We start from the raw sequence: 14,083 nt of genomic DNA, 5'->3' as shown, positions 1-14,083 counted from the left end.
GGGTACAAACAGTAATGTGCTTAGCCTCACTGGCAAGCCAGTCTCACTATTTCACAGGTGGGGAAACTGAGGGTCAGAACAAGGGACACACAGGGCATCTCTAGCAGAAGCCAGGTCCACCACTCTCCCACTCCCAAGCACATCCTTACACCCTAGCAAACAGAAAGGGCTGCAGTGCATTTCCTCATGACACCAAGACCTTTTGACCTCCCTAAATAACAGAGTATAGCCTCCAACCCCAAATCACTGGCTCATCATCCAGAGGGGAGAAGGAGAAATATCATCATCATTTTGTGTGCTGGTGACAGGCTCCTCATTCCCTGCCCCAAACTGCTACAGCCCTTAGGAAACGTCGACCATTCCAACCCCAGCCTCCCTGAGAGACTACGGCCACAGCACCCAAAATGCCTCCTCCCTCTGGCTTCACACATCTTCATCCCAAAGACTATTTCGGTTCCTGTACATAGCACCCCCACCCCACACCTGTCAAGAGGGTGCCTATGGCAATGTGCAATATCCCTCTGCCAGCACCTAAGGGATCCTCAGATTCTGGTGCCCGACTCCGTCACACAGTTCCGTTGATCTGCTCACATCCTCAATTCACAGCACTGCCAATGTATCCCAGTGCTAGGAGTACAGTACATTCACACATGTCTGCCAGTGCACTCCAGTCCTGATCTGGAAACAACCACAGCTACACCAGTCTTGGGCCTCCACAGCTTTCTGAGTGAGATTCATCTCAACTCACTCAGCAGCCTTCTCTAGCCAGTTCTAGGATCCAATTATGCAACCATATGGCAAATCAGTGACTCAATAAGCATCAACTCACCAGGATCACCTGATTCCACACACTCTATCACCAACATTACCTGAGTATCCTGGTAGACAATGGCAAAGGAAGCCGTTAACCAGATCGGTGCAGCACCCTCCGTTCTGACATGGCTGAGACTCACATTCATCAATGTTAACAGAACAGTTCTCCCCTTTGAAAGTGAAAACACAATCCCGTTATGATTATTTCAGTAAGTCCAACCAGTGGATGTGTGCACATTCTCTGCAGTGGGAATCTTAACACCTTCTTTCACAATTCTTTGCTCTTCTTCAGCAGCTTTCATCCAAAGATGCAAAGTGCCCATTACAAGTGCTACTTATCCCTCAGTACCCACCTGGCAAGCAGGTATCGTTAATCCCCATTTATGAAATGTAGAAGACTAAGGCGCCGAAAGGCTAAGTGATTTACCCCAGGCCACAACACAAGTCAGTGGCAGACGTGAGATCAGAACCCAGGAATCCTGACTCTGAGACCCCTGTTCTAATAACTAGAGAAAACTCCCTCCTATATTTCCAATTTCCCCCCCAAAAGGGCACATCCTCTTCTCCCTCGAACCCATCCACACCCCCCAACCCCACACTCCTATAAGCTCTTTAAAGACACAACGGGCAGTCTCTGCTGAGCACCCCTAGAGCCCTTCACACGCAGGGAGAATTGCCTGCCCATCCCAACCACACGGAAGGTTGCTACAAGAGCAGTCATGACAAGGGGAGGCTTAAGACATTACCTAGGACTCCAGGGGACTAACAGCTTCCTCCAGAGGGGGAATGCCCCATTAACATATTGCAAGGACAAATTTTGCTTTATGCCCATGGGAGGGGCCACCAGGGCTATTTTGCCATCTGCCCAGCTGCAGGGTACTGAACAGAACATTAGGGAAGGTGGTCGGCTAGTGCCCCAGCCAGGAAATCAGGGCCTTGAGGGATATGGCCTTCCGGGTAGAGGGTGTGGTACTGGTTACACTCCTACTGCCATCTGCAATGTGCACATACAGCAAAGGAGAGCCACACACTCCTCATCACGAGGCAGCTGCGCAGCCAGAACCATCTTGCTCTGCACGCACCACGTGGGTGGCTCTTGCTGCACAGATGGCTCCTCTCCACTCCCTGTGACCCAAGCTGTGCAGCTCCTACTAGGGGGCACAGGGCACAGTTCAGTGGGTAGCTCACCTGAAAAACCTGGCTGGCACCAGCATAGGAAACCTGCAGCTTGACTATAGCTGAACTCGCTGGGGAAGTCGTGTCGTGTCCCATAGTAGGTTTGGTTGGATCGCTCAAAGCACACGCCTCCATTGTGACAAGGGTCTGTAGCACACTCGTCCACATCCTCCTCACAGCGCTGCCCTGTGTAACCTGCCAGGCAAACAAACACAGGACTTCCTTGGAAGGGAGACAGAAAACTAGCCACCAAGATACTACAGCTGCCAATAAGGGAGCAAGTTTATGTGAGCCTGAGACACTGCAACTCATCTAGCACAAAGCAGCAGGGCCTGGCATACAGCACTAGTGTCAGAGGCAAGAGCCAGTCAGTTCATCTTGCCCAGGAGAGAAAAGGCCTGGGCTTAGGAAAAGGGAAATTTCAGGCAATGCAGCAGAACACATTTCCCTGCTTGAGACCTTCATGCCAGTGGAAAACTCTCCCGAGAGAAGCAATGGGAGCCCCATCACTTGGGGGTACTGAAAACTAGACTCATACAGTATAGAGCCAGTTTTGCTAAGGGCAACCTAGCAGGTCCTCTCTGCCACTGAATACTCAGACTGCAGGAGAACGAAGCAGTTTCCCTACTCACCTGGCCAGCAGGCACAGCTGTAATTCTTGACACCCTCCAGGCAGGTAGCATTGTTCAAACAGGGCTGGGAGGCGCACTCCAAGATATCCAACTCGCAGTGCTCCCCTTCAAAGCCTGTGTCACTGCAATCACACTGGTAGCTAGGTGGACACAAAAACAGAACACCACAAGAGCTCTTCAATCCAATGCCCAGTCCCTTCCAAGGTAAGGAGGGCTGCCCGGGGGTGGGGGGGGGCAATTTGCCCTGCAGGGCCCCCCACAAGAATATAGTATTCTATAGTATTGCAACTTTTTTTATGGAAGGGGCCCCCGAAATTGCTTTGCCCCAGGCCCCCTGAATCCTCTGGGCAGCCCTGACGGTAAGAGCAAACAAACTAACTTGCTAGCCCTCATGTCCACCTTGCAGAATTCCTCACCGATGGGCTGAGAGAAGAGACAGTCCCATCTCCATAAACAGAGCATCCTTGCAAGAAATTAGTGGCAAGGCAGGTCAGCCTCTGAGCCTACATAGGCCCCATGAAAGGCAAGGATCAGACAGACAGGGATGCTCTCAGTCAAGGAGGGTGGCCGCTTCTGCTGCTTGTGATTGTTCATTTAAACTGCAAATAATTTTCATCACGGAGCAGTAGGAGACAGTAACAGGAATTCTTTCAAGCATGTGTGGGAACTCTGCTAGTGGAAGGAGTCCTTTGGCATTAACACCCCCACTGAACGGCTCTTAGAATAACTTCAGTTTAACAAAAAAACAATAGCAAGTGGAGTGGGGGAGGGAGGAAACGCTTAAAGAGCACTGAGCCCAATTCATCCTTCATGCTCTGAAGTCAATGGACTTACACCAGGCAGGTGTCTCATTGGCTCATGTCAGATATCTAATCACTGAAATGCAAATGGCCACAGCAGCGTGCATCCCTCACCTGTCAACAAGGTCATGACATATCCCTCCGTTGATACATGGCTGGCTTGCACATTCATTGATGTCCACCTCACACTGGATTCCCTCATAACCTGGTGCACAAGTGCAGGTGTAGAACCCAATGTGGTCAGTGCACGTGCCCCCATTCTGGCAAGGGCCTGAGTCACATTCATCTATTTCAGCATCACAGTTTACACCTTTGTTACAAAAGAGAAAAACATCCATGTTATGGACTTGGCTGGAGTTCTGAGCTGGGATCACAAAAGCAATGATATCAAACCCACTCTGCTAGAACACAGACATGACAATTTATAAGTTCCTGGACAGCAGACAAGCATGCAAATACTAAAAAATGCTTAGTTTATGAGTATTTGCAGCCAAGTCTATTTTGGGAAGACTTATGGGTTTTGCTTTTAAATCAACAAAACTGAGAATAGTTTGCAACAGTTGTGAATCTCTAGCATAAACTTATATTTGATTTCATTGAATTAATTAATTCCATCAGCATTTAGCAAATGAATTACACTTCCCGGATGAAACATAAAACCAAGGTCCTGCTCCCTTACATTCATTACAAAAGTCCCATACTGCTTTATTTTGGGGTGGGGGAAGTGGTAGGGTGTGAATTGCAGTGTTGTGGCCAAGTTCAACCATTGATATTTACATTCTGCAGCACAGTGTTCCCCTTGGTTTGGGTTACATGTGATAGTCTTCATTGCTGCATAGCTGCTGTGTTCCACCACAGAGGCGGTTGCATTTCAGTGGTTGGTGAAGTGATCACTGTATATCCTTTACCCTCCTCCCAAAAGTATTATGAGGTTTGTAACTTGCTTTGAGGTCCTCAGAAGGGAGGTGCTGGAGAAGTACAAAGTATTAGTTATAGTGGTACTAGCAATAATAATGGTCTTATTCATTAAGTATTAATAGCACTAATCACAGTATCCATTATCTTTGTCTAATGTCATTTTGTCAAAGGAAATCTGTGAGAGATCCCATAGCAACCATCCTGCCACTTTCCCACCTCAATGAACTGCCCATGGCCTGACATCACCCCTCAAAGTAAGCCCCTAAAATGGCACCTGCCAATCCATCTAATCCTCCTTTCTGACAGAGGCTCACTATGCCACAGACGTGGCCACCCTAATCCTAAAGGAATGTGGGCCCCATAATCTGCCAGATCAAAACCTGTCAATCCTCACGTCAAAACTTCCCTCACCCAGATTCCAGCTGCAAGTGCCAGGAAATGCTCAGCCTGTGAGGACCAGTGGCTCTAGGAGGCTGCAAGACCAGGGCCAAGAGGCTGTGATGCAAATCCTCATGTCCAGCTTCAAAGTCACCTGGAACAGCGCATGCTGCTGCAACACACTAGGCTGTTTGACACCTTACTGACACCAGCTCCTTCTGGGGGAACTCACAGTCCTGAACTAGGGACTTGGCAGGGAAGTGAAAGGGAAACTGATGGGCAAACACTGAGTTGTGTTTTACACTCTAAATCTAAGGATCATTTTAAGCCCTAAACAGCGCCTGCTCCTGAGTGGGTATTTTCCCCCAGCTCTGCCTTTCACCAGAGTGTGACTCAGTCAGTGACTGGATGCCTGATAGGCAACAACTCCCCGCTCCATTTGTAATCTGTAGCCCAGTGACCCCACATTCCTTTACAGCAACATAACTCCTGAAACGCCTGTAGCCTGTGACAATGGGAAAGGCTGGGAAAGGTCATGTGCCGGCTGGTACCAGGGGGAGGAGGTTGCAGCATGGACTGCATTCCATTCTGATAGCTGGGCTGGGGGAGAGGAGACCCCTGCGCCTCTGCCTCTGCAGATAACTCACAGGTGCAGATTACACAGTGAGTCATCACCAGCACAGTTGAACCTCAAAGAAATACTCAGAGTCTTATGAAAAATACTCCCAGGGTTTAACAGAGCTGGAAGAACAAATCCACAACTAATAGCTACTCCACCCCAGAGCCTCCTGCCCTGGAAAATGCCTGAAAAACAGGACAAAATGTCCTGGGCCAGTCTGATAGAGACTAGTTACATCCCTGAACTCCAATAAGTTTATTCTTCCTAAAGACAAATACGTCTCTCTCTCTGAGCTTCCCCTTAACCATGCCTTCACTAAACCCAATCACATCAACATCACTGCTGGGAATCCAAGTCTCAACCCCATCCCCATCCCATAACCCCAGGAATCCAAACTATTCAACATCCACATCATCCCTGTGAATCCAAGCCTCGACCATCCCCCCAGGAACCCAAGCCCTCTCTTTCAGGACGGCCAGGTCTAAGCTAGTACACACGTGCTCCCAAGCACACCAGAAGCTCAGTACATCAGACAGAGGCTCAGCCTCACAGCTGTAACAAAAAGACAGAGATGAGAAGCTTTTTGGGGTAGGGACTGTGTCTTTTGCTGGTTTTGCCACAAGCAGTTGCATTGATGGAGCTGCACAAACAGCAATAAATAACCCAACTGAAAGACTAATACGTGAGCGTGAAAGGTACCTGTATAGCCGGGGACACACTTGCACAAATAGTGATCCATCTCATTCAGGCAGGTGCCATTGTTTTTACAGGGCCGGGATGCACACTCGTTGATGTCTATTTCACAGCGGTTTCCTTGGAACCCAGGCACACAGAAACAGTTATACTCATTCACCCTGTCTAGGCAGATGGCTCCATTCTGACATGGGCTGGAGGCGCACTCGTCGATGTTATCTTCGCAGTGGACCCCGGTGAGACCAGGTTGGCAGCTGCAGGTATATATTCCGGCACCCTCAATGCAGGTCCCATTATTTTGGCAGGGGTGGCTAGAGCACACAGATATTTCAGTGCGGCAGCCTTCTCCATTTGGTCCCATTTGGCATTGGCAGATGTATCCATTTGCACTATCTACACATTCAAAATGAGGCCCTTTACAAGGGTCGCTCTCACACTCATTAATATTAACACTACACTCAGTACCTGTGAAGCCAGGCCTACAGATGCATTCATAATCCAGGAGTCCCGCAGTTTCACTGCATATCCAATTCGGGGGACATTTGTGCACAGCACACACAGAGTAGAGGAATTCACAGTTTGTGCCCATGTATGCCACTGGTTGCTGAGGGCAGAGGCACCTGTAGCCCCCCTCCAAATCCTCACAGCTTCCCCCGTTCTCACAAGGGAATGACGAGCAGCTGCTGGCAGTTTCAGAGCCTGATGTTCCTGTTAAGAAAGGAGACTTCCTGTTAGTCTGGGCTAGCAGCACGGAGGAACCCAATGGGGTCCTCCCTTAATCACTGTACACAGTAGATATTTCAGTATTAATAGGGCTGCACTGGCCATTGTTCACAAATATCCAGCCTCCTCCCATGGGCATTGGATTAATTATTTGTAGTCAGGGGAGAGAATACACGCTCCCCTTTGGAAGGCATTTATCTGCATTCACAGCTGAGAGGCGCTGTTACATCGCCAGTTGTTTTGGGGCAATCACATGACATCAGCGAACAAATTGGCTTTTCTCCCATCTGTGCCTGGCCAGGAGGCTGTAACCTTTCCACTCAGCCACAGACTTTGCTCCTGCTATCCATGCCTGCGTCACCTTGAGATTAGAGACTATTGCAATAAGATCAATTTAAATCCATTCTCAGGATGAAGCTGGTGCAGATGCAGTGATCACTTAGTATTTTATTGGCAGCACATGATACCGGTGCTCTAAGATCTGCACTCTCTGCTGAGTGGTTTCGGGGGCTAGTTTTGACCTTTAAAGCCCAAACAAGCTTGAGACCTTCATACCTGAAAGATGCCTCTCGCCCTGGGTGTTCTCTCTTTCCCTCCTCTTGCCATCTTTCCTCTTCTTGCATTCCCCACCCCTCCTACATCTCTGCCTCTAGTTATCTGGCTAAATCATCCATTTAACATGCACACTCTTAAACCAACCTGATGGATCTCTGCTCACACTTGTTTACGTCCTTTACATAGGTTTTCTCTACCCTTTCCATAGATAAACTTGGTGCAATTTCCCTTGATATGAAGGGAATCTACGACCCAAAATAAGTGGCAGAGGTGAGCTACATACCAAGTTAACGAACCACAGGCCAGCTGACCTTATCAAGCCTGCACTGATTTACAGCTCAGTGCCAAGGAGTTAGCATTGCTCCCAATTCCAGCCATCTCACACTCCCAAGGAATGTATTTTTCTTAGCCAGAACCCCAGTGAGCAGAAGCTATGGCTATAAATGTTCCAAACTAGCCTATTTCACACACAGTCTTTGACCACAAGAAGAGCAGCCCAGTAATCACTTACCAAACACACTATGCCTCAAAGGGAAAGGAGTGATTTCTTGCTGCAGTGAAGCCAGTGATGGGTGAGGCCATGAGGAGGAGCAGATAATGCTGGAGACACACAATGGGCTTGGGGTATTATGGGACCAAAAGGAAGCTCAGCTTCAGACAGGGGTTCCCAGAATCTGGGCACGCTCAGAATTAAATCTTGGGTTCAGCTCCCAAATATTCAATCCAGATTCCTCCCTTGGTCTGACCCAGTATGGCCATTCTTATGAGAGGTAGGCTGTTTGACATTGAGGGTAGGAAAGGGACTCCAAGAGCTTTCTGCAATTCACTTTTCACCCTGGGAACCGCACACAAAGCCCACAGCTGCCAAGTCAAGGGAAGTGTACTGAGTGCAGTCAGAGCTCCTTCAAGACTGGGAATGTACAGTGATTTCCCAGATCTGAATCGCTGTATTTATGGGTGACACCCACCCCCCCACCCATAGTGCTCAGAGCTGCATATCATCTTCAGGCAAGTGACACTATAAAAATACAGAAAGAAGGAGGAGGGGGAAATAGGCCACTGATGTGGGAAGTTTCTCTGCATTTAAAGTAAGCACATTAGCGTATTAGCAAGGGCTCAGGTGAGATGTAACAGGGCTGCGCCACTCTAGCTAGACCTCAGACAGATGCATCATCATTTGAAAGCAAGAGCTAGTGGTCGGAAAAGAGGCCTGGCAGCCTGGAATTCTCAAATGGTAATGTCGTCTCTGACAGAGACTCCTTGTGGTTGTTCCTGGCCATTGCACCACCTCTCTGCCTCAGATTCCACGAACCCCTCTGTCATTGGGAAGACTCTAGTTACTTATGCAGCTGCCAGGGTGGGATGCTAATGCTTATAAAGTGCTATGTAAATGCAGAGTATTAGTAATGAGAGAGGCTTGCAGTGCTGTTAATACTCCCTTATCCCTCTCCTTCCTGCATTTTCCCATATAGGCATAGCAGGGAAATGAACTAGAGACCTTTACTGAAAGTGTCTAACATGCTTGTGTAGGCTTAAGGATAGCTGATGGTGTCAGCCCCCGCCCCCCGCCCATTAGACCTACACCCATTTTATTACGGTTTCCATTGAAGTCCTTTATGAGAAAAGGAGACAGTCACACCCTAAACTGAATTTTCCATAAGGGCCCCTTTATCAGAGTGGAATGATCTATCCCTGTATCCATGATGTGCTCTGATAACACAGAGCAGCTTAAAAACGTACAACAGTATTTCACCCCCAAGAAATCCCGATATTCCTTCCTGCCAGGCCAGCCAAAGCTCAGACAGTGTCGGTCACTGTCTTCTTGCTTTAATTACATGCAGGGGTAAAGCCTAAGAGTCTTAAATGTCAAGTCAAATCAATCAGAACTGTTATAAACGGTGCGGCAGGTGAACTGGCTGGGGAATTATCTTGGCCAGCCGATTCTGATGGGATTTTGCTTCAGTGCTCAGGGGTTACTTTCATCTGGGGAGATAGGCCTGTGTCCTTGCAGAAGCAGCATACTCTGTCCCGTACAATTCAAATGGGCTTCATGACCAGTTACGGATATTTTGTAGTTGTCTGTAAGATAAACCAGTCTCCTCTATTTAGAGAAAATAGAGGCTTCAGTTCAGTGAACTTCAGACTGGGATTTACTTGCAGAAGTTTAGCAAACATATTAAGCTGGGAGGGACGTCCTGGATTCCCTGACAAAAGTAGCCCCATCCACAACGTAAAATAAAAGGACAAGACAGCATGCACACACACACTTGGTGCTGCTTTTTGATGAACAGATCTTCATTCAGCTCCAGATCCCAGCTTGCAGAAGATTCCACAACAGAGAGGTTGGGAAAGCCAGGACACTGCAGGCGGGTTTCACACATGTGGCATCATTATGTGGCACTTGCAGACTATTTTGCAACAGAAAAGTGCATATGTTGGAAATGACCTTCTGTGTGAAAAGTGGCCACAGAGGCAGACTCAAAACTCATGCAACAGTAAACCAAATCTGAGACATAATTACCATTCCTGTTATGACAGTTCCAACTGTATCTAGCATTGTAAGTCCTGGGATCACTAGCATTTGGAGCTAACCTTGTTTTCAGAAGCCAGTGTGTGCCTGGTCCTCTGTCCAGTCCACTCTCTTACTGTATATTATCCTGGGCTACCTACTGAAAGGAACAGACCTCCAAGAAATTCCAGCAACTGCAGCTGCAGAGGAGCCAGAACTCAAATGACCAGCAGATTTGTACAGCCCAGAGATAATGCTCAGCTCACTATCCTCAGTCCTTCAGCCATGCTACCACTAGCCCAGGGGTAGGCAACCTATGGCATGGGTGCTGAAGGCGGCACGCGAGCTGATTTTCAGTGGCACTCACACTGCCCGGGTCCTGGCCACCGGTCTGGGGGGCTCTGCATTATAATTTAATTTTAAATGAAGCTTCTTAAACATTTTTAAAAACCTTATTTACTTTACATACAACAATAGTTTAGTTATTTATTATAGACTTATAGAAAGAGACCTTCTAAAAACGTTAAAATGTATAACTGGCATATGAAACCTTAAATCAGAGTGAATAAATGAAGACTCGGCACAGCACTTCTGAAAGGTTGCCGACCCCTGCACTAGCCCAAGATGACCCATTTTAACCCATCATGCAATTTGCTAAAAATCTGCCAGCCGCAAACACCATGGTGTCACTTCCCTGCTGACCTTACACATTCTCCCATTCATGCTTTCATTAACTTAGGCCATTTTTGGTCATGTTTGCCTTGCTCCAATGCATTTTATACAAGCCCACTAGTTATTTGTGTTAGTGGCGTTTTATCAATTCACCACCCCCATCAGTTCCTCACTCCCTTTGTATGCAGAGGTGCCCCAAAGCAGACTTCAGTTTACAAAAGCCTGCTTCAGCCCTGACCTCCTTGTAATTCCTCCCTCCCAAAGACTACCATGGTCCCAAGTCTCCCTTGGGCAGCTGTGTGTGTCAGGGGGTACTCAGGAATTTACAAGGTTCTTTCTCATTCCAGCAACATCTTCCCCCGTTTCCCCTCCTGCCTCTCTCGTGATGTTGCATTGCACTGTCCAGCACTCCCATTATTCTGCCATCAGCCCTTTTATTTACAGATTCCCAGTCAGGCAGAAAACAGAGATGACGAAATCTGCCTGGAATCTGCTACAGCAATTAGAGCAGAGAGCCGGGGAAGCTGTTCTGCAGCAAGGATTCATTTGGTGGTAGACATGAGCCTTTGTTTGTGCATCTAATGAGCAGCCAGTCTCAACCTGCACCTTCCAGAGGCTGGGAGCACAGTCCCTGCCAGAGAAGGGATTAGGCCCACTGCATGTTAAACTAGCTGCTCTGACTGCAGAACTTGATGCTGGTCCAGGCAGGAGTCCCATCGGCATGCAGAAAAGCTGCTTCCAGAAGTGAATGTTCAAGAGCAGAACTGGGTGTCAGAATGGACGGAACCGAACAATGCAAGAGCCAGTACTGGCACAGCGCCATTGGTCTCTCTCTGCCTGCAGTGCATGCACACACAGGGCAGCGTGGGACAGGTCACGTTCCAACACAGCCAGCAAGGACTGGCGGCAGCACAGGGGCTTTGCGAGCTCCAACCAGGTGTGTGCACTTTTCTGCCTGCATGAACATAGACAGATCAAGTACTACCCACAGTAGAGCCCGAGACAGGGGTAACGTGCCCTCTCTTTTCCAAACCTTTTTCACTACAGACAAAAGGCTGTCCTATCTCCTAGAGTCTTCCCCACCTCTCTGCTTTGGTTCACCATGTGACTATGCTGCTCATTAATTTCTGTGCCTCATGAAGACTCACTCGATCATAGAAAAAAGATTTGATGACAAGTACAGGGTCCCATGGCTACACACAAGAGCTGTGAGCATGGAGCAAAGTCACCTGCAGACACTTACGGAGACAGACATAGTTTAGAGCTTCCTTAAGGAGCTGAAAGGCCTTCCTGACCCATCACAAAAAGACAGGAAGGTTCTAAGAGGCCATAACATGTTACATTCTCTTCCTAGCTCATGCTGGTTAGTGTCATGGCCTAGGACCCAGCTGTATGGATGGCCCTCATCACCAGTTGTTGTGCCGGGTTGTTTAACCAGTTATCTAATGTACAGTGGATAGCCAGTGTTGTTCCTCTACTAGTATAAATTAGCAATGGGCCATGTAGTAGTTAAACTATGCTTAAAAGTGACAGCCCCCTCCTAGCCTAAGAGTTTGCGGAAGACTGCCTTGATGGGAGCGGGTCAGTTTAGGAGCAGACTGTTCCAATTCCTTAGATTTAATGTAGAAATAAATTGTATATTTTGTCACCTCTGCCAGATGAATCAGAACTGATCAAGTGTGTGTCATAGGCCCTATACCACTAACAGAAAACCTCCATTCCTGCTTTACATTTCTCATCTCCTAACAGAGCAAGTAATAGTACTCATGGTTCCAGTCAGTAGATAAAACTGGCCACCTCGAAAGCTGATACTGATGTCAGCTAGGTCAAATGTTGCAGAGATCACTACAGGATCCCTGGTACACAATGGGATCTACAATTGAGAAGATAAATGTATAGAAGAGCTTCTACTCCTTTGGCAGAGCTCACAATAACGCGGGCAGTTCAGCGGCACTACAACCTTTGTGTTTGGGAGCACAGGACTACCATATCTAGCTGCTTCCAGAGCTCTCCCAGTAGAAAGGGTTCAAGTGCAACCTCTCCTTCTAACAAATGAATCCTGAAAACATCTCAGTCCATTCCTGCTCCTGTAAAGGGCAGCCTTTGGACTCCAGTACACTGCAGATTCAGTTCTTCTTGCTGAAATAGACATTATTTCCACACGGTAGATAATAAGTGAAAGGTGAAAAAATACATTCAGGAGGCTAACGTCCCAGGCATGGGGTTTTCACACTTACAACATTAATAAATATTCAAGAGTCCTAACCAACTGTGAAGAATAATTCAAGGCTCAAGCCTAAAAAAACGTGTCAAGACACACAAAAAACAGCTCCTTATTCATTCATTCAATTCAGATTTCTCTTACAGATACAACAATGAGCCACAGTCTGCTCTTGGTTACACTGCTACAAGTCTGAAATAACTCCAATGATTTTAATTGTTACTCCAGATTTGCACCAGTGTAACAGAGCAGAATTTGGCTCAATAGATACAGGAGGTGAAATCATCAGGAGTTTATCGCTGACTTTAATGAGGCCAGGATTTCATCCTTAGATTGGAAGCACTTTGGAAGAGGGTCTTTTTGCTATGTGTTTGTACAAGGACAATAACTCTGGGACCCTGATCCACAGTTGGACCCTAGGTGCTACACCACCACAAATAAGTAAATATAATTAACCACCAGCTGCCCTGAATGATACTGAGGTAATGGATTTAGGGAGTGTGAAACAGTAATTTCTCACCTCAAAGGCAAACCTGGGTTGGTTGTCTCTATAATCCTTCTCTTTAGCGCGAGGATGCTGGTCAAGGAGACAATTAACTGGTAAATAGAGAAAATCAACAGAGCGAGAATTCTCAAGACCAAGGAGAAATGGATTTTCTATTCCAACTCTCTCAAACCACTAGAGCCCCAGAAGTAGCTCAGTCCTCTATGGGACTCTATAGATCACTGCTGCTGAGAATTTTATTAGTGCATTTGTTTTATGTATTGAAGGTTACACACACACAAATCACACTGGCTTGGAGATTAGGTGACTTGGAAGTACAGTGCCCACAGCTATACTTTAACATTTCCTATGAACACTACATTTTCCTCTTATGCGAACACTGCTGTCTCTTTCAACCTGAACAAGGACAATACTGGCTTTTTGACTACAAACTTCACTATAAAGGAGAGGCTGACACAATATATTTATTATTATTATTATTAAAAGCCAGCTCAGAAGATGGAATTTCAGCAACATGTGACCAACTGAACACAGCAGTTTTATTAACTCAATTGAGATCACCTGATGGATGACCTGCAGCATTTTCAATACTCTGAGCTGGTGTCAAGTAATCAGAATACTAGTTAGCCTCCTGGAGAAAGGTCACTTCTCAGTCAGTCAGAGAATCCACACATGCATCCACTTCAAGAATGTGCTCCTTTTTAACTCTGGTTTTGGTCTTTTCATTGATCGCTGCCAGGGGGACACATGTTATTTCTTCTCTGTTTTGTTAATGAACAATTATGAATATGCATGAGGTGTTAATTACCATAGTGAATAAATTAGCCTTCTCTGCTGCATCATACAACAATGGAAACATGCTCAAAACC

The 14,083-nt window shown here is 47.0% G+C and overlaps 1 protein-coding gene across 13 annotated transcripts in view; it reads right to left on the bottom strand.

The window, feature by feature from the left end:
• The window catches only part of CRB2 (crumbs cell polarity complex component 2), a 131,434-nt gene that overhangs the window by 34,125 nt on the left and 83,226 nt on the right, over nt 1-14,083 (bottom strand). For 11 of the 13 annotated variants that reach the window (XR_005589907.1, XM_039506488.1, XM_039506489.1 and 8 more), the window contains 5 exons: nt 6,036-6,737; nt 3,536-3,731; nt 2,622-2,761; nt 2,002-2,184; nt 870-983 (listed from right to left, as the gene is read on the bottom strand). Coding sequence is in view for 12 of the 13 variants with exons in the window: in XM_039506488.1 (XP_039362422.1) it covers nt 870-983; nt 2,002-2,184; nt 2,622-2,761; nt 3,536-3,731; nt 6,036-6,737 (1,335 nt within the window). In the remaining variant the exon portion in view is untranslated. Of the gene's footprint in view, nt 1-869; nt 984-2,001; nt 2,185-2,621; nt 2,762-3,535; nt 3,732-4,198; nt 4,390-6,035; nt 6,738-14,083 lie in introns of those variants that run through there. The other 2 variants (XM_039506496.1, XM_039506494.1) reach the window with 2 other exon arrangements.

The sequence above is a fragment of the Mauremys reevesii genome, linkage group 19, assembly GCF_016161935.1.
Source record: "Mauremys reevesii isolate NIE-2019 linkage group 19, ASM1616193v1, whole genome shotgun sequence".
In the NCBI taxonomy this organism is placed as follows: Eukaryota; Metazoa; Chordata; order Testudines; family Geoemydidae; genus Mauremys; species Mauremys reevesii.
This window is presented reverse-complemented; position numbering and strand designations above follow the sequence as displayed.